The 23,826-nt window shown below is 37.6% G+C and overlaps 1 protein-coding gene across 8 annotated transcripts in view; it reads right to left on the bottom strand.

Moving 5' to 3' along the window:
• Positions 1-23,826, bottom strand: part of NRCAM (neuronal cell adhesion molecule) — a 148,417-nt gene that overhangs the window by 64,335 nt on the left and 60,256 nt on the right. For 6 of the 8 annotated variants that reach the window (XM_066183094.1, XM_066183088.1, XM_066183089.1 and 3 more), the window contains exons 3-5: positions 17,084-17,193; positions 3,878-4,062; positions 1,495-1,512 (exon numbers count right to left, since the gene is read on the bottom strand). In XM_066183094.1, coding sequence (XP_066039191.1) covers positions 1,495-1,512; positions 3,878-3,968 — 109 coding nt within the window. In that variant the 5' untranslated portion in view covers positions 3,969-4,062; positions 17,084-17,193. The remainder of the gene's footprint in view (positions 1-1,494; positions 1,513-3,877; positions 4,063-17,083; positions 17,194-23,826) is intronic. The other 2 variants (XM_066183091.1, XM_066183093.1) reach the window with 1 other exon arrangement.

Raw genomic sequence — 23,826 nt, 5'->3', positions numbered from 1 at the left:
AAGGACTACTTTTCAGGAGTAAAAAATGTGTTATAAGCAAAAGACTCTGTTAAAAATGACAAAAATAGTATCCAGTTTCCAAATAAAGTAAACATGTAGGAAAAGTAAAGCACTGATTCCCCTTAAGAAACCCATTCAAAATACACTTAGTCTTTTGAACTGTCCCAGAAGAAGTAATCATTTAACATTTGTGATTTGTCCAGTATAAAACAAGTATCACAGAACAAAATTGATTCACCTGATAAAGTAGTTGGTATCTACCTATTTTAAGTAATTCATAACATTTTACCATTATCTATGTCCACTTTTGGGTTAAAAAATACTTCTTGTGATATTAAGATAGTGAGAAAGGTGTCTTCTTTAACATTATTCGTATGTTTATAGTTTAGTGTCATGTAAATAAACCTGTTTAATAACATGCCCATGAACATCCCTGTCTAAGCTGTAGATCACCTGTCCAGCAATACCCTTTGCTAGTGCTTTGGGGTAATTTCTAGCCACTGGAACAAAATATTTCAATCATCAAAGTTAGCTGTGTTCTCATGCCTCACTCTAGACAGTTAGAATTGTACAACTGGGATGTTTATTTAAGTCTTCCTTAAGCATACTATTATACATTAAGTACTCCTCTGCACAGACAGAGGTAGCTGTCTGTAAAACCCTACCTGCAAGAAACAGCAATGAAAAGGAATCAGACCATGGAATCATAACAAAACACAGCAACTAATCAGAACAGAACAGGCCACAGAGAACTGGGTTCAGCTCCTCACTGCACAGGGTAGGATCCTTGAAAGAGGGAGGCAACATTTTTACATGACGCCTTTGTGTGTATTTCTTTACGAGTACTTGAAGGCAGTCCTTTTCCCTCTCAGAGGCATTTCTCAGGGTCAGCACATGTCAAATGCTTACTTGGGAAAAGCAAATACACTCTAAAAATGGTATGACACAAACACTGCCCAACCTACAGGATATTCCATCTGATGCACATCAAAGACCTGGAATCTCCACTCCTGTGTTATGGACTGCACTTAAAACTGATGAAATTAACCATAAAACTAAAGCTAAGATACAGTCCACAAAATATGAGGTCTACTTAAAGAGCTACATCCACTGTGGATATGAAAGTATGTCAACATCAGATATGTAAAACAGTACAAAACAACATATATTCCAATAAATTTATTTTTTATCAAATACATTTACTCCTGAAAGTAGTAATAAAACACTGCACATGTTGATATTGAGTGAAGGTTTTAATGTTTGAATAGCACACCATCAAAAACCACACAATTAATTTATTCAGAATATCAGAATGTTGTTTTATGTACAGCAGTATTTTTTGAACACTGCATGCACAAAACATCTAGATACAGCAAACCAAGTTATCAGCAAAATGTCAGAATCACACATTTTTGGACTACAAATTCAATTTGCAACAAAATCGGTATCAATTTTCAGCAGCACACAGCCTATTTTTAGTGAGGAGTAACTTACATTCTTCTAGAAGTTTTGCTTTTATTCCCACATCAGAATCAGCAGTTGAATGGACAAATGGAGATTAAAGAGAAACATTTGTTAGTGAAGAGAAAATCAGCAATGTTGAGAGGGAAGATAAGTATCTCTGAGAAGTACATTGGTCACCATTAAGAAGAAAAGCTTTAAAACATTCAGCACTGCAACCCATGCAGCAATGCCTGAAATTCCAGCCACAATTTCCATTATGTCAGATATTACTACATTTATCTTAAAGCTCTAGGTATGAGAAACTTTCCTGAAGTGCTGACTTTTTAATGGTAACCATGCTATGTGATTTTGGCCTTGCAAGGACATAAAACACTAATACTGAGAAGACAGCAGCAAACCAGAATTAATGGAGTGCACTACCCTCATGCTGCAGTCAAAATCAATCCACCCATATGATCACATGGAAGAACAAAGAGAATGCTTCAGGCTAAAATTACTCTTGTAAAGACAAAAGCACCTAATTCTACTCAACAGACTTGCAACCCTTTTTGGTTTAAAATATAACTGAACAAAAAAAATTCATCTCAGTTGTCAGATCTTTATTGCTTACTTCCAATGTTTTTGATAAACATGTCTCTTCATCAACAGGCCAAATGCCCTTGAGTCCCCTACATTTTCAGTTATTCCTTGCCTGCTTTGAGGAGACACTGACTACAAACTAATGAACTTGATAGGAACAGGAATTTCTAACCTGGATGAAAACTAAACATTCAACTTATCAAGTATGTTCTCACCATCAGGTCTCTATGGTGGATACTCAGGGAAGACTCACAAAAAAATCTAAGTCCTTCCCTTGTGGTGCTCTCCCAGAGCCCATTCTCATCATTATTTATTAAAGCAATACCACCATTCTAGATGTAATTTCTGGCTAAAAATTCAAGTATGTGACTTTATCAGACGTCATAAAGTCATTAAGCATGAAGTAGAAGGGAATTAAATTCTCAGTACAGAATTAAAATGATACATCCAAAAGGGCTATTCATTTTTGTCTATTGATGCATTTTGGGAAAATTTAACCCAAAATCTTGCTCTTAAGATAATCATATTAGAGAGGTGCAGAATTTATATTAGTTGCTAAACTACAAGATAGGTTTAAAACACTATTTATAGCCTGCAAAGGTGTTTAAAGAGAAAAAATAAGTTTTGAAAGTAACACATTCATTTATTCATCCAACTTTCAAAGCCTTCCTTAACCCACAACTTATTGCTCTAAAGGCATTTACAACACAACAAGTTGGATGTGATTCAGATATATTGATTTTGTTACAGAAATGCAGGTCATTGGTTTGATAGGCTTGTAAAATGCATGGGGAAAAACAAAACACCAAAGCACTTGCAATGTATGTCAATGATTATTAAAGAAAAACATGCACTTCTGGAAGGCAGGAAGGTATCAAAACCACAGGGGTAAAGAAAAACATGCAAATTAGAATCACAGGCAAATTTACAGATGTCTTAATCCATCAATCAAACACCAACCCTAATGTTCTCTTCCCTGCTAATTAGTTAAACAAATTAATAGTCACTGAGAGGTGCAATATGGTTCACTGAATTCTGAAAATGTGACCATGTTTATCTTACAAAACAGCAACCTGAAACATGGGTAATTTAAAAAAATTCGCTATTGAGAATATAAAACACAGCAACTACTACTGCTTCCTTTTTAGCATGGAGTGCTACCTTCAAGGTTCCCCACTTAAAGAATCTTATATTAGACATGAACTTTAGATCTTGAGAATTCCCCTCCTCCAGACGTTTCCTCATGTGTTAATGCTGGAGTTCCCTGCTCAGCACATTTTTAACATGTTTTTAAGTAAAAGTTCTTAACTATTTTCAGACACTACTTAAGAAATCCAAGAGCCTAACTTACCCTTTTGCATCAAAAAAAAATAAGATGCTTTGACTGTCTGAATTTTAGGTGTTTTAATTTTTTACTAGCTCTCATATGAGCTCCTGGGAACCTCTTCTCTGAAAGTAAGGGTGATTGTTTACAGCAAGCAGGAATTGTCCTGGGATTTTTAGAAAATTATCAATATAATCTTAATTTCACAAGTAATTAGCTATTAGCAGAGCTTTTCTGCCCTTCTTCACTTTGATCAAACAAAGGCACACTGAAGTGTAAGTAGGATTCTGTGAGAATCCTGTGTTAAACCTCCTCAACTGAAAAATGTAACTCACAGGTTTTGAAAATCTTCAGTAAGTAAGTGTAAATATTCATAATGAAAATGTCCTGATTGAAGTGACCAAACGCACTCTCTTTTCAGCTCCATGCTGGAGTTATCTTCAGCTTCCCACAGAAATTATTTAACTAATCTTCCATTATTCTGCACTTTTTTATCAGGTTAATACTTACAGTCAAGAGGTACATCCAGTGCAGAAATAATTTGGCACAGAAAGAGGACCAGGGAAGTTATGCTTGTAGGTATGCTCATCTTTTTCATCATGGTTGTAGACTGTACTGAGTAAATCACACTTGAAGAATGAAGTTCAACTTCATAAGATTAGATAGCTTGCAGTAGTTAAGTATAGACATGAAACCTGGCAAATAAAAGACAAAAGAACAATATGAAGATACAATGGAGACTTGAACGATCACATGCATCTTAATAATACTATGAAATACAAGCAGTCTAAATACTATATCTAAGAATAAGAGTTACACCATGTGTTCTACTGAAATCCAAGAAATCCACAAGTTCTTAGGTCACCTAGATCGTAACACTTTCCTAAAGAAGCTAATGAAGAACTCCTATAACCTTAGTGAACGGAAATAGGAATGCCTCTCCTAAGGAGGGTAAAGCAACAGTCAATCCATGCAGTTAAAAAAGAGCATATACTAAAGATAATAGCCCTCTGAAGTAGATTTAGTGGATTAAAGCTCTGAATGCCCACCTAGTCTCTCCTTCAAGTACCTTGCACCATTCTTGGAAAGAGGCACTTTAGGCATCTACTCCAATGAAAACATGTCAAGCCATGAATTTTCTAAGTAAACTGTGGAATCTTTCTGCAGCTTTGAGTATAAGTATCCCACTTCTCCCCACTTCAAAACTCTTTCTAATAAGACAGCTGTAGACTGAATTCACAAGATTTCACAAAGGTGCTGAGGTGCTACCATGTGTACTGTACCTAGGCTCCTATTTCTGGAAATCTGATTCCTCTCAAAATTGATAACATCAAAATACTTTGTCATTTCTAGCCTGAACCCAAAATCTAATTAACTGTCATCATATTTTCAAGCACTCTTCTGCTCCTTTCATATGTGAAGAACTGACGGAAATGAAACTTAAGGGAAGTCTGTTCTTTGAAATGTGCTAGATTTCCCCTCTCAGCCAAGCATGAGAGATCTTATTAACCATGCAGAATGATTCTGGCTCCCTCCTTATTTTCTGCATTCAGTACCAAGCTCTAGCTGAGGAGAATGCTGGAGGAGTAAAAACTAGCTGCCTGCAAGCCCCATCAGCATCACCAGCGACCTACAAAGACCTACGCAGCCCTAGAAATCCAAACGGTGCTTACACAAGGCATTCTCAGTAAGTGGACATCCACTGAGCAAGTACTTCCCAGATACCAGATGGATCAGAAAGTTCACAGTGATCAGCATTAATTCATCTTGAAGGGAACACTTGCTACACTCTGACTACAGATATGAAACACAATATTATCCAGTCCACAAGGAGTTAAAGTAGCAAAGAAACAGCCACTTTATGAATGTTAAATTAGGAGTTGTTTGTGCTTCCTGAAGTTACTTAAACCAGCCTATGGTAATAATTTTCCTCAATTTTCACATTACAGAAGAAATTATGCCTCTTAATTGCTCCTGTAAATTATATTTCTCTTTGTACAGTCCTCTGAGCAGAGACTGGAATTAGAAACTAGAACTGAAGCGTGGAGCTCTACTTCTCATCCTAACCTAGGACATCAAACTCCTTGATTCTTAGGCTCACTATCTGTAAAACAAATTTTTATTTCAAAATCAGAATATTCCAGTACGTTAAAGTTCTAGACATGTACTACTTGGAGTTGTTGGGAACTGGTGACTGGGGCATCACAGGAGAAGGCAAGTTGCTTATTGACACTCCAAACCACCTCTAGGACTGCACACTGTAATGTAACAAATGACTAATTATTTATCATGGCAGATTAGAAAAACTACAAAACACATCAGAAGAGAGGACACCATAGTTCTGGCCTTTGCCTAATTATTTATACAAACTGGAACTGCACAAGCAGTCAACGTGGCATGCCAACCTACAAAATACTCAGAAAGGGGATCGGACATATAGCAGGAATGCATGAAAAATATTCAGACTTTCCTAGAAAAATAAACTGAACTTTCCCACATTTTAAATGAGCACCCTAAATTGCTGGGGGTTGAGCTGGGAAAGGTGAGAAGTGTTTTCTCCATCCCATTTTGGCACATACAGTTTACTACACTCCTGCTGCAATGAGCAAGGGGAAGGAGTAGAGCTACCGTGGAGAGTGCCTGAGAACACTCCAGCATGTTTCCTGCAATGAAGTGCTCTCCAGAAAAGCTGATTTTATTCTATTGACTACAGCTGCCTGCTCTTCTCCAGTTAAACTAGGTTCTCACCCACTGCTCTCCTCATCTTTATGTCATCTCCTTGATACAGTATCACTGCAATTATCAAGGTGCCCTCTCTGTGCAGTGACCTGGGATTTGCAGGATACTCTTTGAAGTATTTCACAGGTGAACCTTGAATCTACTGTTTCTTCTCCATGCAACATTTCAGTTCTCCTTATGAAACCCTGAAAACCTGATTATCCACTTTATTGTCTTGTTCTTTCGACATGTAAAATGAGTATTGCAGTGATTTGAGAGTATTGTAAAATTAAATTGCATTTGCTTTGAACAAGTACAAATGAATACCCAAGCATTGCTGAATCAGGCAGGGGCAATTAAAATGATTGGGAAAATAATACTCTTGAGAAATTGTCTCATATTGTCTACCTCTGCTACTGCAAAGTTCCAGTAGGATATCTATTGAATCAAATGCTGGGATGTTTGGATATAAAATGGGAATTTAGCCTCAGAGAGCTAATGTGCCCAAAGGGTTTGCGATAGAGCATCACTGAAAATGATTTCAGGTTTGTCAGCACAACTGAGTGCTCTTGCTGAATATAGTCAAGATTAAATCTGGCATATTTTAGTATGAATACAACAGCTGCTAATGCAGAACTAAACACTGCTTTGACATAAAATTATCTGCTACAAAATAAGGACAGGCCTCTAAGCGCAGATCAGTGTAAGGCTTCAATTGCAAAATCTGAAATATTTACACAGCAGATTGCCTTTTCCTCCAGATAATTTATTTGCCATCTCTTGTAACTCAGACATTTTTGCCTACTCTTTTAATACAAAAACATATATATTGTGACAGTTAGTTCAGGAGTTTACTCACCAATTTGTACAAAATAAGATTTTCTATACCTCCATACCTCCTAAGCACCTAACAAAAATGTCACTTGTTATGTCTTCTGTGCTTCTTGATGAGATGCTGATTGCGGCTAACAACATGTACTAAAGGTTGAAGCTATGGGGTAGCAAACAGGAGTCGAGGTAAAAAAAAATGCGTAAGCAAAGTGTAGTAGTATTTCATCACAAAGCATAAATACAAAAGGCAAGGGTTTTATGTATGTATTACAAAAGAGCCAGGATCAAGTGAGAGACATCAACCTTTTTTTCACTTAGAAAAAACCAACCAAACACCTACTTTTTAAAAATGACCCACAGAAAGCCACAATTAGAAGAATGAAAGCACCTGAGGTGAGCCTGATATAGACTATATGGCAGAAGAGCCAAACACAGTTTGTTCCCAGTGGTCTCTTCACTGGGATCATTTGGCTATAAACAGCAAAACCAGATACTTCACAAACACTGAAGAACTAGAAAAAACAGTATGTATAAGGAAGGGATAATTTGAAAGGGAGAATTCAAGACTCCTTTTGTAAATCAAAAGGGGCAAGGACCTCCTCAATTTTAAGAGCTCAAGAGCAAATGAATCACAGAATCGTTAAGGTTGGAAAAGACCTTTAAGATCATCAAGCCTAACTATCAGCCCAACACTGCCAAATCCTACACTTAACTATGTTTCTAAGTGCCACAGCTACATGTGTTTGAATACCTCCAGGGATAAGGACTCAACCACTTCCCTGAGAAGCCTGTTATAGTGCTCGATAATTGTATCAGTAAAGAAATCATCTAATATTTAATCTAAACCTTCCCTGGAGCAATTTGAGACTGTTCCCCCTTGTCCTTTTGCTTGCTACTTGGGAGAAGACACTGGTACCTCATGGGTTACATCTTGCCCCTCTGAAAGGGTCCCCATCCTACCTACTCACTCTGATACTCCCTGAATTGTGTCCAGGCACCATAGAACAATTACCATTGGATCAGGTCAGGATCTGCCAAAGAGAGTGTTAACAACTAAAGAGTATCCATGAGTGTAGAGCAAACCCACACACCTACACATGCACAAAGAGAGGGTATTTTACTATACTATACCAGTACTGAATAATACTGATTTCTGATTGGAATATTAATACAGACAGATACACTATCAATTGACACCTCAAGGCTGAGTCAACTGACGCTCCAAATGACAGAGAGGACACATTTTTCCTCTAGCTATCTTCAACAGAAGCATACAACATCTTTAATTTCTTTGTAAGTGTTGCTGTAATATTACTTCTTTAGGATGTAAGAGTGTAAGGGAGTTGTGTTTACTGAAATCCAACCTAGTGCAAAGTTAAGACAGTATTTTCTAAATGTAATATTGTTTCACAGAGAATTGATGCATCACTGATTATGCATTTCTACTCAATTACATTATTTTTAAGACAAAAGGTCTTTAGAAATGTGAATGGAAACCAGTGTAAAATATGTGAAAGGGTTATTAAATTGCAACACAGAAAATCTGGAATATTTCATACACATTAGGAAAAAAAATTATTTGTACATAAAAAAATGTTGAAGATTACAATCAAAAAGCAAAAAATGCTTGCTTTTGAGACAACCGCAATACCCTTATCACTTAATGGAAGGTCTTTACAGGACTGATATGTTTTACACAACTATGTGAAGTTTACAAATATTAATAAGATGATTTAAAATATTTTTGAACAAATGGCTTCAAATTTCACACTTCTTTTTTGGTTATCTAGCATTTGCAATAATAGATCACATGAAAAATGTTAATTAGCAACAATTATTTAATTAAAATCTTTCAAACAGAAACAGATAACAATGCACTACCCAAGCAGCACAGACACAGCACTACTAGAAACAATAATGCTATATAACAAGAATAATTCTAAATGTTTTTATGGAGGTACCATGACACAATAGACTAAACATCCATGTATGTGTTGACTGACCCGAGTAGTACTCAAAATTCTGCTCTTGAATAATTTTGTAGTCAATTCAGCCCCCATTGGTTTGCATTCCCCATCCATCTCTTACATACTAGATGTAAATTATTCAAGTTATGGTCTATTTCCAGGTATCTAGTCTTAATCTATTTACCACATGATACATAGCTTTAGAGCGTCTGAATAGAAGTGTCAATAAAAAGAAATAATTTTTGAAACTTTCTAAAAGCACACCAAATTGGAACCATTTCTCATCCTCTAGAACCCTGGAAAACACCACACTGCTTTCCTCCAAGATTTTAATTTGTCACAATCTACTATAAATCTATCCTTTAAAGTCATCAGGGAATACAAAATCATCTTCTGTGTTCTCCTGTTTATGAAGCTTAAGCGCACTGCTTTGGATTTGGCTACACTGTACGTGTTATAGGGACATCCATTTAAAGAGAACTGGATGAAAAATAAACTACACAGACAGACCTCCTGAATTCAACAAGATCTCCTCAGGACTAATTCAGATGCTTCAGGTACTCATTAGGATTAAATGTTTATATGCACTTAGCCATTTTCAAGCTATTTTGACAAAGGCAGATGGCCTTTTGTGCCATGCTCTAAATGTTCTTAGCAGTTCTATACACAGCAAAAAACCATCAGCCTGGCTACACTCCTGAACTGCCACCACACTCAAGCGTTACTGTTTTGGCTCTGAGAATGTATTTAAGTATTCATAGTGGTCTCCTTCCTTTCCACAATCTAGACACAATTTACAGTCTTGCTACTGTCACTCTCTATTTTCCACTATGGGAAAGCCACTTAGTCCTTGAAACTTCTTTATTGACAATCCTATATTAAGACCTGCCAACTGGTTTGTTATTCATCAAAGTCTGGTCTGGTTTTTTACATAGTTCTATTCATGTTTTTATTAATCGGTTTCACATGGCAATAAGTCAAATAAATGTTTTTCAAAGTCTTTTACACTGACACCATGATCTTACTAAACTTGTAATTTTACCAGATATTAAAAGATTAAAATCAAGCTTTTGTCAATAATTTGTTTTACAAGCCCTACTTTCCATAAAACTCTGAGCAGAATCAATTTTACTCAAGGCCTTTAATTCCCTATCAGCTGAGTCCCCAATCAGCTTTTTCCATATGTTCACAGTGATTTATAACTGGCTATATTTACCCTGCTCAATCTGCTTGTCTATTCTGAATCTGGGCAGAACACCAGCTTTCTTCCAGTCTTAAGGAACATATTAAAAATGAAAACCTGTGAACCAGATATCTTCCCCACTGGCTCTTCTGAAGCTCGTGGGTAGGCCCATCTCACCTAGACTTACTGAATGACACAAAATTATGTATCTTCAACACATAATATTCAGTATCTACTAATAGTTACTATGACTAAAGGAGCGTTCCATCCTAATATGATGCATCATAATTTTTCTTCCAATTCATCGTGTTCCTTGAAATAATATAACAACATCAGAAAACAGTGCTGACCCTGTTTCTAAGACTCGGTCCTATAAAAAACCCCAAATATTTGCCTGCTTGTCTTCACTATGGCAATGACCAACACATCTGCCATGAGAACAGAAGCTCTTTCAACACAAATACCAGTACTGACTGTACATCTGCACAGCCCCAGCACAATGAGATCCCACTGCTTCCAGCATAACTTCAGTATCAACTGCTGAACCAGAAACAGAGAACCACTCAACTATCCACCCATTTTCCATTGCCACTGAACTGCACTTGTACCAGGTCATCGGACACCAACACAGCTGATGCACCCTTGCACAAGGCTGACTCCCCTGGCCCTGCCAGGACCGAGCAGGGTTTGTGTTGTTCTTCCCTGAACCCTAAAATTCCATAGCTGCTAACTGGATCTCTTTGGTAAAGCACTATGAACACTGGGACACAGCCAAAAAAGCAGAGATATGGATCCTTAAAAATTCCACTCTTATTTCAACTATCTGCTCAAGAAATACAATCTCTGAGCACCAAAAAATGTAGGAAAAAAACCCCCAAACAACTAAGCATGGAGATCAAATATCTAATTAAGAGCTGCAGGTAAGCCTGTAAACTCAGTCATGTGTCACAGACTTGAATCCTTAAAGCAGCCACTTAGGGCTGATTTTTAAAACACTGGAGCAAGGTTAATCTGTCCTTTTACAGTTGTCTTACATATTCCCTGAAGACCTATATTGGATTTGGCCCTATTGAGGATGATTTAAACAGAGCAGCACTCACTTTTTAGATCCTGCTCAGCTTAAATTATAAACTGCTTTGGCTGGGGTGACTATAGACATAGCCAAGCAAAGCTGTGGATAGCCCTCAAATAGATAGGTAAGCCTAGTAAGCCTGGCAAGTTGAGATGCCTTCAGAGTCAAATCAGCATCTGAACAGCACTTTTGTACTGCAAATTTAAACAGATGTCTCAGTCTTGCTTGGGTCCTTTCTGGCATCCTAAATTCTTGATTGGATTCAGATTCTTTTACCTTTCTAATTCCCTCACATAAAAATGATAGAATGAAGCATAAAACTAATGGTTTAGTGACATCAATTTCAGTAGTCCTTTAGACTTATGATAGCCTGAACAAATACACTTCATCTCTTATGCATGTATCCATACTAAACTGTCTTTCAAAGACTTGGTTGAGATGTTTGAATTGAGTGTAATTTTGCAAACCTGCTGAAGACCATGAGTTTACAAAGAAGGGAGTGAAAACATAACTTGCATAGGTTTAGAGAGAGCTAGTTTGGCTTGAAGCAAATCACTAAATATGGGGATCAAGGAGAGGAAAGAATTCTGCTTGATCATTAAAATTCTCAGTAAGTTAGAAAGAATTCAAAGTGAGAGAAAATAAACTAAGAAAACACATTTTTAGAGCTTGTCAATGGTAAAACCAGGTACCTAGATGATGGTATCATTAGGATAGCTCTTCACACTTGGGCACTTTTAGAGCACGCAAATGATCTCATCCCTCATTAAGTACAAATAATTCAGTACAAACTTCAACAAGACAAACATTTTCAAGTAGCCCATCTCTTTCCCTCTGAAAGGTTTTGCAATAGAACAAAACAGTGCTTACAAGAAAAAATATCAGTGTATCATCAGCCTGCTTTGACAGCCATACCATAGTGTGCAAACAGAGCCAGAGGAAAACTGCCAAGTGGGCAGAAGGAAAACACACCTTTACCCTGACTCTGACCCTGGGAGTGAAGATTCCCAGTTCAGTTCCTTGTAAATATTTGAAGAAGATGCTCAGCTGCAATACTCTCTAAAATAATAATTTCTTTACATGGGAAATGTGATGAAATGAATTTTTTTTCTATTTTCCTGAATTTTTTCTACCCATCAGAATTCAGAGCAGGGGTTTCAGAGAGCTACCTAAGGAGAAGGTAATACGCTCTGTATTACACCGGTTAATTATCTTCTTTGCATCCCTACAGCTAACCCCAAAAGCACTGACTGTCCAGAAGTATTCCTGCAATCCTGGAGATACTGTTGAGAAAACCATACTGTGCAAAAGAGCAGAATCTGATTCACAGACAAGGCAACTCCTCCCTTGGGGAATTAGAGCAGAAACCACTAATATTAGCATGAAATGCTGGAATAGTTATGCTAAAGAGGAGGTCACTCAGAATAAGGACATTGCCAGAAACTGAGGACTAAGGCATTCTGTCGGATATAAAACCCTAACAAGGACAGTAAACAGCACAGAGGGAACAAACTGTACAAATTCCAGCTAGCTGTCCTGGGTACATTTTTTGGTGATGGGGCTTGGGTCCTACAACTATTTAACAGGTAACAATTAGCCTGTTTGTTCATTTAATTTTAAATAATTCTGTTGAAGTAGTTACAATTACATCTGTTATCTGCCCACCATTAAAAACTGAAATGAACAGAAAACTCTGATAAAAATACTTCAACACTATAGAAATATTCTTGCTTTTCTTGCTAAAAGTGAGAGTTGATAAGCTTCACAATGACTACAGCTACACAAATCAAGTCTGTTCCTACTTTATACAGCACTAATTCATGCTGCCACTGCTCCCAACAGAATTATGTGAGACCTAAGTAAATGAACCAACTTATATTTTGTTTGCAGATATCACCAGTGTCATGGTACACTTGATAACCAGGTCACTATGCTTGGGAATGCTGCTGAGGATCATATGTGCAGGGGTGAATAGTGTCCTAACAATGGTCAGAAATAACTTGCCTATTTCGAGATTTTCTGAAAGTGATTTCTGAAGTGATTTTTACCACATCTTTATATGAGCTTCTCTAATTTCCCCTCACTCTCAAATAATTCATAACAACTCACAAAGTTCTGATTAACTTCATTGCCATCAGAAAGCCTGCCTGCTGCAGCTGGACACTTCAGTTCTATAGATAAAATAAAGCAGGGAAGGTTAGCATTCAAGTTTTCTTCTTTTTTCTCTGCTGCTTTTGTTTTGTTGTTTTCTTTTTTCTTGAACCTCTGCTCAGTCCTAGTGAGGCCACATCTGATGTGCTGTGTCCAGTTCTGGGCTCCTCAGGACAAGAGAGACATGGAGCTCCTAGAGCAGGTCCCACAGAGGGTGACAAAGATGATTAAGGGGCCTGTTCAGCCTCAAGAAGCGACAACTGAAAGGGGACCTCATCAATGTCTGAAACTGGAAGTTCATGGAGCAGATCATCTTGAGTGCCATCATGTGTCACATACAGGACAACCAGGGGTTCAGGACCAGCCAACAGGGATTAAGGAAAAGCAGGTCCTGCTTGAGCAACCTGAGCTCCTTGTATGACAAGGTGACCCACTTAGTGGATGAAGGAAAGACTGGGAATGTTGTCTGCTAGACTTCAGTAAAGCATCTGATACTGCTTCCCACAGCATTATCCTGGAGAAACTGGCTTCCCACGACTTGGATGGGCATACTCTTTTTGCTGAGTAAAAGCTTGGCTGGATGGCTGGGCTCAGAGAGTGGTGGTGAATGGCAGTGAGTTGGCAGCTGGTCACCAGTGCTGTTCCCCAGGGCTCAGTATTAGGACTCATCCTGTTCAGTATCTTTATCAATGATCTGGACAAAAGGACCAAGTGCATCCTCAGTGAGTTTGCAGGCAACACCAAGTTGAGTGGGAGCACTGATATGCTGGAAGGAAGAAAGGAAGGCCCTGCAGAGGGATCTGGACAGGCTGGATCGATGGGGAGAGCCCAATTGCATGAGATTCAACAAGGCCAAGTGCCAGATCCTGCCCTTGGGTCACAACGACACCAGGCAGTGCTACAGGCTGGGGGAAGAGTGGCTGGAAAGTGGCCAGGTGGAAAAGGAGCTGGGAGTTTTGGCCAGCAGCCATCTGAACATGAGCCAGTGTGTGCCCAGGTGGCCAAGAAGGCCAAGGCACTTGGCCTGTATCAGAAACAGTGTGGCCAGCAGGGCCAGGGCAGTGATTATCCCCTGTACTCAGCACGGGTGTAGCCACATCTTGAGTGCTGTGTCCAGTTCTGGGACCCTCACTACAAGCAAGACTTTGAGGTGCTGGAGCGTACCCAGGGAAGGGCAGCAAAACTGGTGAAGAGTCTGGCGCACAGATCTGATGAGAGCAGCTGCAGGACCTGGGGCTGTTTAGCCTGGAGAAAAGCAGGCTGAAGTGGGACCTCAAGACAGGAGTTTGTAACAAGGTAGAGGTTGGCCTCTTCTCCCAAGTAACATGAGATAGGACAAGAGGAAATTGACTCAAGTTGTTCCAGGGGAGGTTTAGATTGGTTATTAGAAAAAATAAGAAAAAAATTATTCACCGAAAGAGCAGTCAAGCACTGGAACAGATTGCTCAGAGAAGTGGCTTAGTCACCATGCCTGGTGATATTTAAAAGACTCGTACACGTGGCACTTCGGGACATAAAGTTTAGTGGCAGACTTGACAGTGCTGTGTTAATGGTTGGATGTGATGATCTTAGAGGTCTTTTCCAACCTAACCCATTCTGTGATACCATTATTCTGTAAAAATGAACATTTTCAGTTCAGAGCAGGGTAAGTATCTGCTCAAAACTTCACAAGTATAGATGACATTTTAGATGGACCAGCATTGCACCTGTTATTACTTCCCCCCTGGAGTCTATTGTTATCCAGAATTCTTTCCATTTATTACTATATTTTTTCTTGTTTAAAAGCAACTATTTGATTTTAGACAGTTTTACTGACACTTACTATTAAACCATATCTGTTTAAATGGACAGACCCATGTTACATTATTTTAGTGGGAAGACTACAAATAACAGATATAATTTACTAAAATTCATATTTTAAGGATTTATCCTTCATTTTGCCAGTCTTATTCAACCAAATCTGTGACTGGGTTCATCTGGCTTAATTAAATCTTGGTTTGATTAAGACGTGTTCTATCTTTACAGCAACAGATTCTGTTAACTTTCTGTTTTCCAGCCATTTTCTTGTATCTTCCTTATGAAAGGCCAAGAAAAGAGAATTTATTCAAAAATATAAATAAATGCCTATTTTTATGCATTTCACATTTATGTAAATGGGAAAATTTCTCTGCTATTATGATGTTAAAAATTAGTATGGCTTTTAAATGAATGTATCAAAAATAAAACCCAGCAGCTTAATTCTCACAATAAATCTTACACTTCTAATAGAGTTTTAAAACATCATCAAAAAACTGAAACCTAAATGGGATGTGCTAATCTGCATTTCCATACTGTTGCTCTTTCATTTGAAATGTATTTTATAGGTTAAGAATATTTTCAATTTCACATTTAAAATAATGAGTGAAGCTATTAAACACCACTGAAATAACATAATTTCAGGTGCAATTTAAGCAAGCAGAATAGAAAAAAGCAAATAACTAGAGCCTGAGTACGCCTTTTTATAAAATCATTAATTTCAACCTTAAGGGTAAAAAAAGCTCATTTATTCATCAAGAAGTTAATCCAGTTTTTTTCCCTAACTAGGAAGACTTTTTTGCATTTTTTTTGTATGTCTATGCTATTCATTAATGAAACAAAAAAAAATTACCCAGGACTTCAGATCTATTATGTAAGTAAATATTACATTTGATGTAAAAATTTACAGTGTTCAGAGAATAATTTGAATTTCACATTTATATCACTGAGGAGATAAAAGAAATTTCTTTCATATTGCCATTTTCACTACTATTTTCTTTGATTGACTTTTTAAAACTAATTTATCCTTTACATCAAAATCTCAGATGCAAACAGCACACATTGCAAGAACAGTACTTTTTTCTGTGTAAATTAAGCTCATCACAGTTCTGCAGGCACACCAATGGATGATGAAAAGCTTTTTTCCATTAGAAATACTCTCTCTCTCTCATTATATGAATACTATTCTAAGAATATATGATATCCTTCCACAAAATAATACTAAATATTGAATTAAAGAAAGATTCTTCAAGGTGAAGGAAAAAGAGCATTGCTAGAGGAAAACACAGTACAAAATCCCAAAATAACAACCAAAAATATTCCTGAAAGTCTGTCATTAGTACTGCAAAAGCACTTCACTAAACAACTTGTAAACCAGACTGTAAACTGGTACTAGCAGCTAAGCTAGCTGATAAGCATATTATTTTATCCACACTAGAGAATGACTACATTTAATCATTGAAAAATAAAAAGTTTATTTACATATATGCATATATAATATTTTTATTATACACAATGAGGCTTCCAAAGTAGTATCTGCCTGTTATGACAATATGTCTAGGCAGAGAAACGAGGTAGCACTTAAATGAATTGAATTCCTATTTCATGAAAAGGCACTGGTTTATAATAATGTATTGATCTTCTTTCCAAACTACCATTTTTTTCCTAAGCCAGGTTATTTGCTCAATTTCTAGACATACATAAAAAATAAAAACCAAATTTCTCTCCAATTACACAGATACACTAAAAGTAATTTCTCACAGCACAACTATTAAAAATTATTTTATTCAATTTTACCTGCTCTAATTTTTTTTTTCAGTTGTAACATCTAATGCATCTTTTTCATGCAAGTACAATATCAAATATGAACATTTCAGAAAGAAAAACTTAAGAAACTATAACAGGGAAGGCAAGACATTTAAAAAGTGAAAATAAATCATTCCTCATTAGCTTTGATTACTTCAAACACTTGGCTACACTTTATAGTTTTTATAAATTACCTTACTCTTTGAGGCAATTTTCAGTCAATCCAGTCATAGTTAGAACAACAGTGTATCAAGGCTGCTTGTCAGTTAGACCCTTCTCCTTCACACATCTTGAAATATTGATCCTTCAAAGAAAATACAAAGGACTGTTCACTCGACTCACAAGCAATACCTGCAGGTGATACAGCCATATTAGCATAACACTGTTTTGGATCTCAGCACATAAAGAATGAAAAATTGCTATAAATCAATCTTAAAGGCCAAAATTATTTTCTCAGACATGCTAATTTGAATTGAGAGAGATGCTGTTGTCCCAGGATTTTTAATTTTACATTAAATTGCCTTACTACTTATACACCAGAGAAACTGTAATATAACTAAAACCAGAAAGTACTCTTTAATCTTTAATATATAATTAAATTTTGTTGGTATTTCAATTTATCCAGAGATATAGTACCACTTAAAACTGTGCTTTGTTGTATTCATTTTAATCAAATGTTATTTTAATTAGGTCTGTAAGGACATGTAGAAACTACTGCACCATAGGGAAGAAAGCAATTTTTGATCTTCTGCTCTTAACATCTCTGAAACCAGTCTGGTTTGCAGTCTCACCTTTAACTTCCCTTCAGGCATTATTCCCTAGGGTTCCACAGCTTCAATTCCCAGTTCAGAATTGCTCAAAAGAATAACGTATCTCAAAGCAGTACTTCTGGAAATCAAGACATATGGAAATGGCGATGTCTTACCAAATTTTCCATATGGTCTATGGGAAGAAGTTGTAACCTACAGTAGGGCTCCTGGGAAATGCTTCACAGACCACATGGGCACAGCAGAAATGAAAAGGCAACTCTACCCACCAGGTAGGTTCCTGATGTTTATGAAGGTGCCACCGTGTGAGCACACTACAGAACTGGAGGGCCTCCTTCCAAAAAGGAGCAAGAAATCAAGACAAGACCTTCCTTAGACAAGCAGTTGTGAATGTACTGCATCCCTCCCTCCCTCATCCTGATTTCTCCTGAACACCATTCCTTCTAGAAGACAGAAAAGGGCCGCCTTTTCTTCCTTCACAAAAGCTGTAAGTTAGCCAGCACCACCAGGCTGATAGAAAAGCTGTTCTCCATACTGCTGAGTGCAGCCATCTATGAGGAGAAAGGGTGATGGAAAATAAAGCCCATTATGGGAAAAAAACCTTAATCAGGCCTTGAATAAGAAAAGCCTACCTCATGTTGAAGAAGAGGGTTTGAGATATGGCTTTTCTTACTGTCAGAACAATGAAATACTAAATCAATAATACCCTCGCACAGAATTCAGTTACAATACCTTAGACTGGTTGGCAAATCCAGGCTGCAAAATTAGGGCAGCCCCTCTCCTAGTCCTCCTTCGTTCCTTACAGGAACTTGACTCAAGGTGTTTCACTGCAATGATTTGGTAAGTAATTCATCAGTTTCTAGCCTACACAACAAGTTAAATTCATAACTATATTCTACAACTCAGGTTCAAATTTTCCAGGCAACATTTAACTTGAAATGAAGAGCTTCATTTCCTGTCAAAGTCAAATTTAAGGTAGCAAATCAATGTTCATCTCTAAATGCATGAAAATAATGTTTCTCATTCAGTAAATATAAAAAGTTCTAAGGATGGGGGTGTGGGGAATGTGTTGAGGTTTTCTACATTTGTGGGTTTGGTTGGGGTTTTGCATAGAGTTTTATAACGAATTGGATCAAATTTATGAAAGGGGTTGTATCACGTTGGTTGCCTGTGCAGCAGTCACTAGAGTCACAATGAGCAAAGAAACCATTGCAGGATTCCCCTTCCCGGAGGAAAAAGCAGAAAACAGGAATGAATACATTTAGGGGTTTTCAGCAGGACATTTGAATACTTTTCCTATAAACTTGAATAGTAGAAAAAGAAAAAAAATCTGTGTCTCCTTTAAGATTCATATCTTAAAGTGTTTTGATCTTACCACATTTGAAATGTCAGTGGAACACAAAGGCAACCACGCTTTTTTTACCCCTTATCCATTGTTTAAAAAATGCGTACAAGTTTTCACAGGGATCTCTGCATTCATACTCATGTCTCATTTTTAACTTCATAACTCATTCTGTAACAGGAGTTGGTTTCCTTAAAAAGGAGTTGCCTGGAAACATTGCCAATGAAATCATGGAGAAGGCAAAGATGAAATAAGATCTTTCTTCACTCTTCTTTAATCTTGATAGTGAGTTCCCAGCATAAGGCTGTGTCCAACAGATTAAATGTATTTTCATATATAATGCTTGCTGCTGGGTAGTTGCCAGGTAAGATTATAAATTTCTGCTTAATTAAACCACATTCCTTTATTTCCACAACAGCTGATAATTTTGGCTATTTTCAATGCTGCAAGATGTATTCACAACAGTATATGCTGGGAAAAGTATGATATACCTTTTGTTTAATGTCAAAAACCAGTATTTCCAGACATAAAATCAAGATTGGCATGAGCAAGACTCTGAACTTCACACATAAGCTTTCTCACATATTTAATCAGAGAAAGTTTACCTAAGTCATTATGCTGGTTTGGCAGAGATATTGAATGTCATGGGGAAAATAGAAAGAGGAAGGAAAAACTCAAATATTTAAAATGGACAGAAGTGTAGTTAAACTATTGTTTTAACAAAATGAACCACTTCAATGTATTTGAGTCAAAATACCTGCACCAAAAAAAGCCCCCAGTAAAATCTGAGTTCAGAGAAAAAAATACAGTTAAACCTGAATGAACTTGACTGTTAGGTCAATAAATGAATTTATCTATACAACTGGTTTTGCCACTATAAAAGCATTAAGGGCCAGGTTAGAAAAGTTGTTTCCCCTTTATTTGCCAGCAATCACTGTAATCTCTTGATCACTGAAGTACTTTATTAGAAGGTACTTTTCAGTAGTTAAATCTTCCATATACCCTAAACAACTGCAGGTATGAAAAAAGGGAGGTTCACAGAGACTAGAACAACGACTTTTCTTCTTTGGATTGCTGGTAGGAGTCACAGAATTACATAGGGAAATTATCTCCACAAATTAAAATAGAATCTTTGCGTGTGCGTGTGCATGTGAAGGGGTGGAATTAGGGCCATCCATCCACTGGCTATACTCCCTTCTTTTTGCAAGAACAGACAGCGTTGTCTCCAACACTCCCTTTTACTTAAATGAGAAAGGGTTGATTGTCCCACTGGACTTGCTCTGATCTAAAGAGAAGCAGCTGTAAAGAAGATATGGACAGGCCCTGAGCTCTTCTGTTCCTCACTGCAAGCTCCTGTCCTCTCCCCTCACATTTAAGAATTGTAGCATCCCCAGCGAGCTACATCAGGTCATTGATCCAAGAGAAAACAAACCTCTGCAAGAAAAGATTAGGTTTTGACATGACAGAGATTTCCTCAAAGGAACTACAGATGACAGCCTGAAATTAAACAAGGTAAAGCAGCATGTGAAACTGTAACCCTAGCCTAAGTCTCCATGGATCTGAGTGAGGTGAATGTAATACTGAAGTATTCCTATCACTCTGTGCTGACTCTGTTCTTCCCTACAGAAGCATTGGCAAGGAATACTCTGCAAAGCCAAGGACAATACCTTCTGAAGTAGTCAAACATCTGAAAATAGGTATGTAATAGTAATTTTAAAAAACCAAATCAAGATCCTAGTATCTCTGACTTAATCCATTTGACTCAATGAACTGTGAGTCAGCAAAATCCACTGATTTTTCAAATTGCTACCAAGTACATAAAAGTTAAAATATGTTCCTCAAAGACAGCCTCCCAAATAGGCTTTTTTTTTCACCTACTTTGCTATGGCAAGAACTTCTCAGAATTGCAGACTTACTGCTTTTCCCAAGGAATTCTGTCACAGTCTTCAAATTTTGTTTATGCTTGGCCTTTTCATTCAGACTAATCAGCCATCCAGTATTTTGAACAGTTGATTATTCTGAATGACTTTCATTCAGACATTCTTTTCCATGACCTTCAGCAAAGACACAGTTTCTCCGTGTGTCTGTGATTCACAGCCATACTTTCGTTTTAAACTACTTTCTACTATAGCATCCCATTTCCTTGCAGATTGTAAAACTTTCAATTTTAAATACATTCAACTGCTGGATGCCATAAATAATCCTACAGTACTCCTAACATTAAAAATCCTGCACTAAAATTTCTACCTCATAGCAAATTGACTTCAGATGTAACTCAGTCCGAGTTAGTGTTCTAAAAAGAACACTAACTTGGATTGAGTTCTACTTCATTTATATCACTTCACGTGCATAGAATTGTACTATTCTCAGCAGAACTTCTAACACACAGGGAAGAAGAGAACAGACTTGTATCTCCTGCCCACACGTACTTCCTGTGACATGTCTGTATCACAAGAGCAAAGCAGCCTGTAAAGTCCATACTGATTTTCCTCTCACCATGTCTCAGACACATTTCATAAGATGACAGATGAATTCATAAATTTCACTGTACATTTTTATGAAAAAACATTGACATTTTTTTCCCCATCTTTATGATTCAAAGCATGTCCTTGTATTTCTTTCTAATGAGTTGCAGCATTACTCCTAGTGTAGGCTGTTAGATATGTGAATTTTTACTTCTGAAGAGAAGCAATATATTCTTCAAACTTCATAAGTCGCGTAAAAAAGGCATGTCAAACCTTTATTGGATTTCCCTGACTGAGTTTTATATCCACCAACCTTTTAAATCATACTTGAATAGATTAGTGTATTTGGTTTATTGGCAATAAAATAATTCAAGAAAGTGTAGGCCACTACCATACACCAATATATGCAGTTTCCTGCAAAATAATTCTAACATAGTATCATTCTTCACATATATGTAACAGGATGTATTTTATAAATAGCATAATTTTGTATCTGAAGGCTTATATTTCTAATGATAGGAAAATTATGACTAAGACACTATCGATCATATCTGAGAAGCTGTGGCAGTCCAGTTAAGTTCCCATCGACCAGAAAGAAGGAAATATAACCCTCATTTTTTCAAAAGGAAACAAGGGAAAACCCAGGGAACCACAGGCCAGTCAGTCTCACCTCAATGCTTGGCAAGATCATGGAGAGCAGAACCTCCAGGAAACAATACTAAGACAGGTGGATGGCACGGAGGTGATTGATGACAGTCAACATGGTTTCACTAAGAGAAGACTGTGCGTGACAAAAAAGATGATGACAGCATCAATGGATAAGGGAAGAGCAACTGACATCATCTCCCTGGATTTGTGTGAAGCATTTGACACTGTTCTGCATGACATTCTTGTCCCTAAACTGGAGATCAATGGATTTGATTCAGTGAGCAAGGAACTGGCTGGATGGTCACATTCAGAGAGTCGTGGTCAATGACTTGATATCCAAGTGGAGCCCAGTGCCAAGTGGTGTTCCTCAGGGGTCAGTGCTGGGACTGGCGCTGGGTCACATCTCTATCGGTGACATGGACACTGCCCTCGAGTGCACCTCAGCAGGTTTGCTGACGACACCAAGCTGTGTGGTGTGGTCAGCATGCTGGAGGGAAGGAATGACACCCAGAGGGACCTTCACAGGCTTGAGGGGTGGGTCTGTGCAAACCTCATGAAGTTCAACAAGGCCAAGAGCAAGGTCCTGGGTCAGGGCAAGCACAAGTACAGGCTGGGCAGAGAATGGACTGAGAGCAGGCATGAAGAGAAAGTCTTGGGCGTGTTGAGAAGCTCAAAATGACCTGGCAATGGGCACCTGCAGCCCAGAAAGTCAAATGTGTCCTGGGCTGCATAAAAGCAGTGTGGGCAGCAGGGCAAGGGAAGTGATTTGGTCCCATCACTCTTCCGTCATGAGACCCCACCTGGAGTGCTGCATCTAGGTTTGTGGTCCCAAACACAAGAAAGATGAGTACCTGTTGAAACAAGTCCAGAGGAGGGTCACAAAAATGAACAGAGGGCTGGAGCACCTCTCCTATGAAGACAGACTGAGAAAACTGGGGTTGTTCAACCTGAAGAGGAGGCTCCAGAGAGACTTACAAGTGCCCCTAAAGGGGCCTAAAAGAAAGCTGGAGAGAGAGTCTACAAGAGCAAGTAGTGACAGGACAAGGGGGAGTGACTTTAAACTGAAAGAGGGTAGATTTATCCTGGATATTAGGAAGCTATTCTTTACTGTGAAGATGATGAAGCACTGGGAACAGGTGCCCAGAGAAAGTGTGGATGTCCCATCCTTTAAGTGTTAAGGGAGAGGCTGGATAGGGCTTTGAGCAACCTGGTCTAGTGTAAAGTGTCCCTGACCGTGGTCCTTTCCAACCCAAACCATTCTATTTTTCTATAAAAATAATGGTGTACATAAGTGACAAAGTTACTATATTAAAGTTACTATATTAAAGTTACTATATACACATGTATTAATAATAGGTGTGTGTGTATATACATATACACACATACAAAAATAATATTTAGTCTGTCCTGTAACAAATTAGAGCTATATTTCTCAACACAATGGGAATTTGTTGCTCTGATGAGTACACTTCTTTAAAAGACCACCCTGACTGAAATTCCTGTGCTCACTGGATCTTAAATACTTCTATGAAAAATTGTATCTAAGGTATCTATGGAAAAGGGGTGTAAAGAAAGACAGATCATTGACAGAAAAATTATTAAGTAAATATAATATTCTGGAATGTGACAAAGAGGGAGAATTAACATTCTCCATTAGAACTCATTGAGCTAGTATCAGAATTTTAAATCTATTTTTTCAAATAATCAGATAAACT

This window comes from Chamaea fasciata, unplaced genomic scaffold (genome assembly GCF_029207755.1).
Source record: "Chamaea fasciata isolate MVZ Bird 193981 ecotype frontalis unplaced genomic scaffold, bChaFas1.0.hap1 SCAF_5, whole genome shotgun sequence".
Lineage (NCBI taxonomy): Eukaryota > Metazoa > Chordata > Aves > Passeriformes > Sylviidae > Chamaea > Chamaea fasciata.
This window is presented reverse-complemented; position numbering and strand designations above follow the sequence as displayed.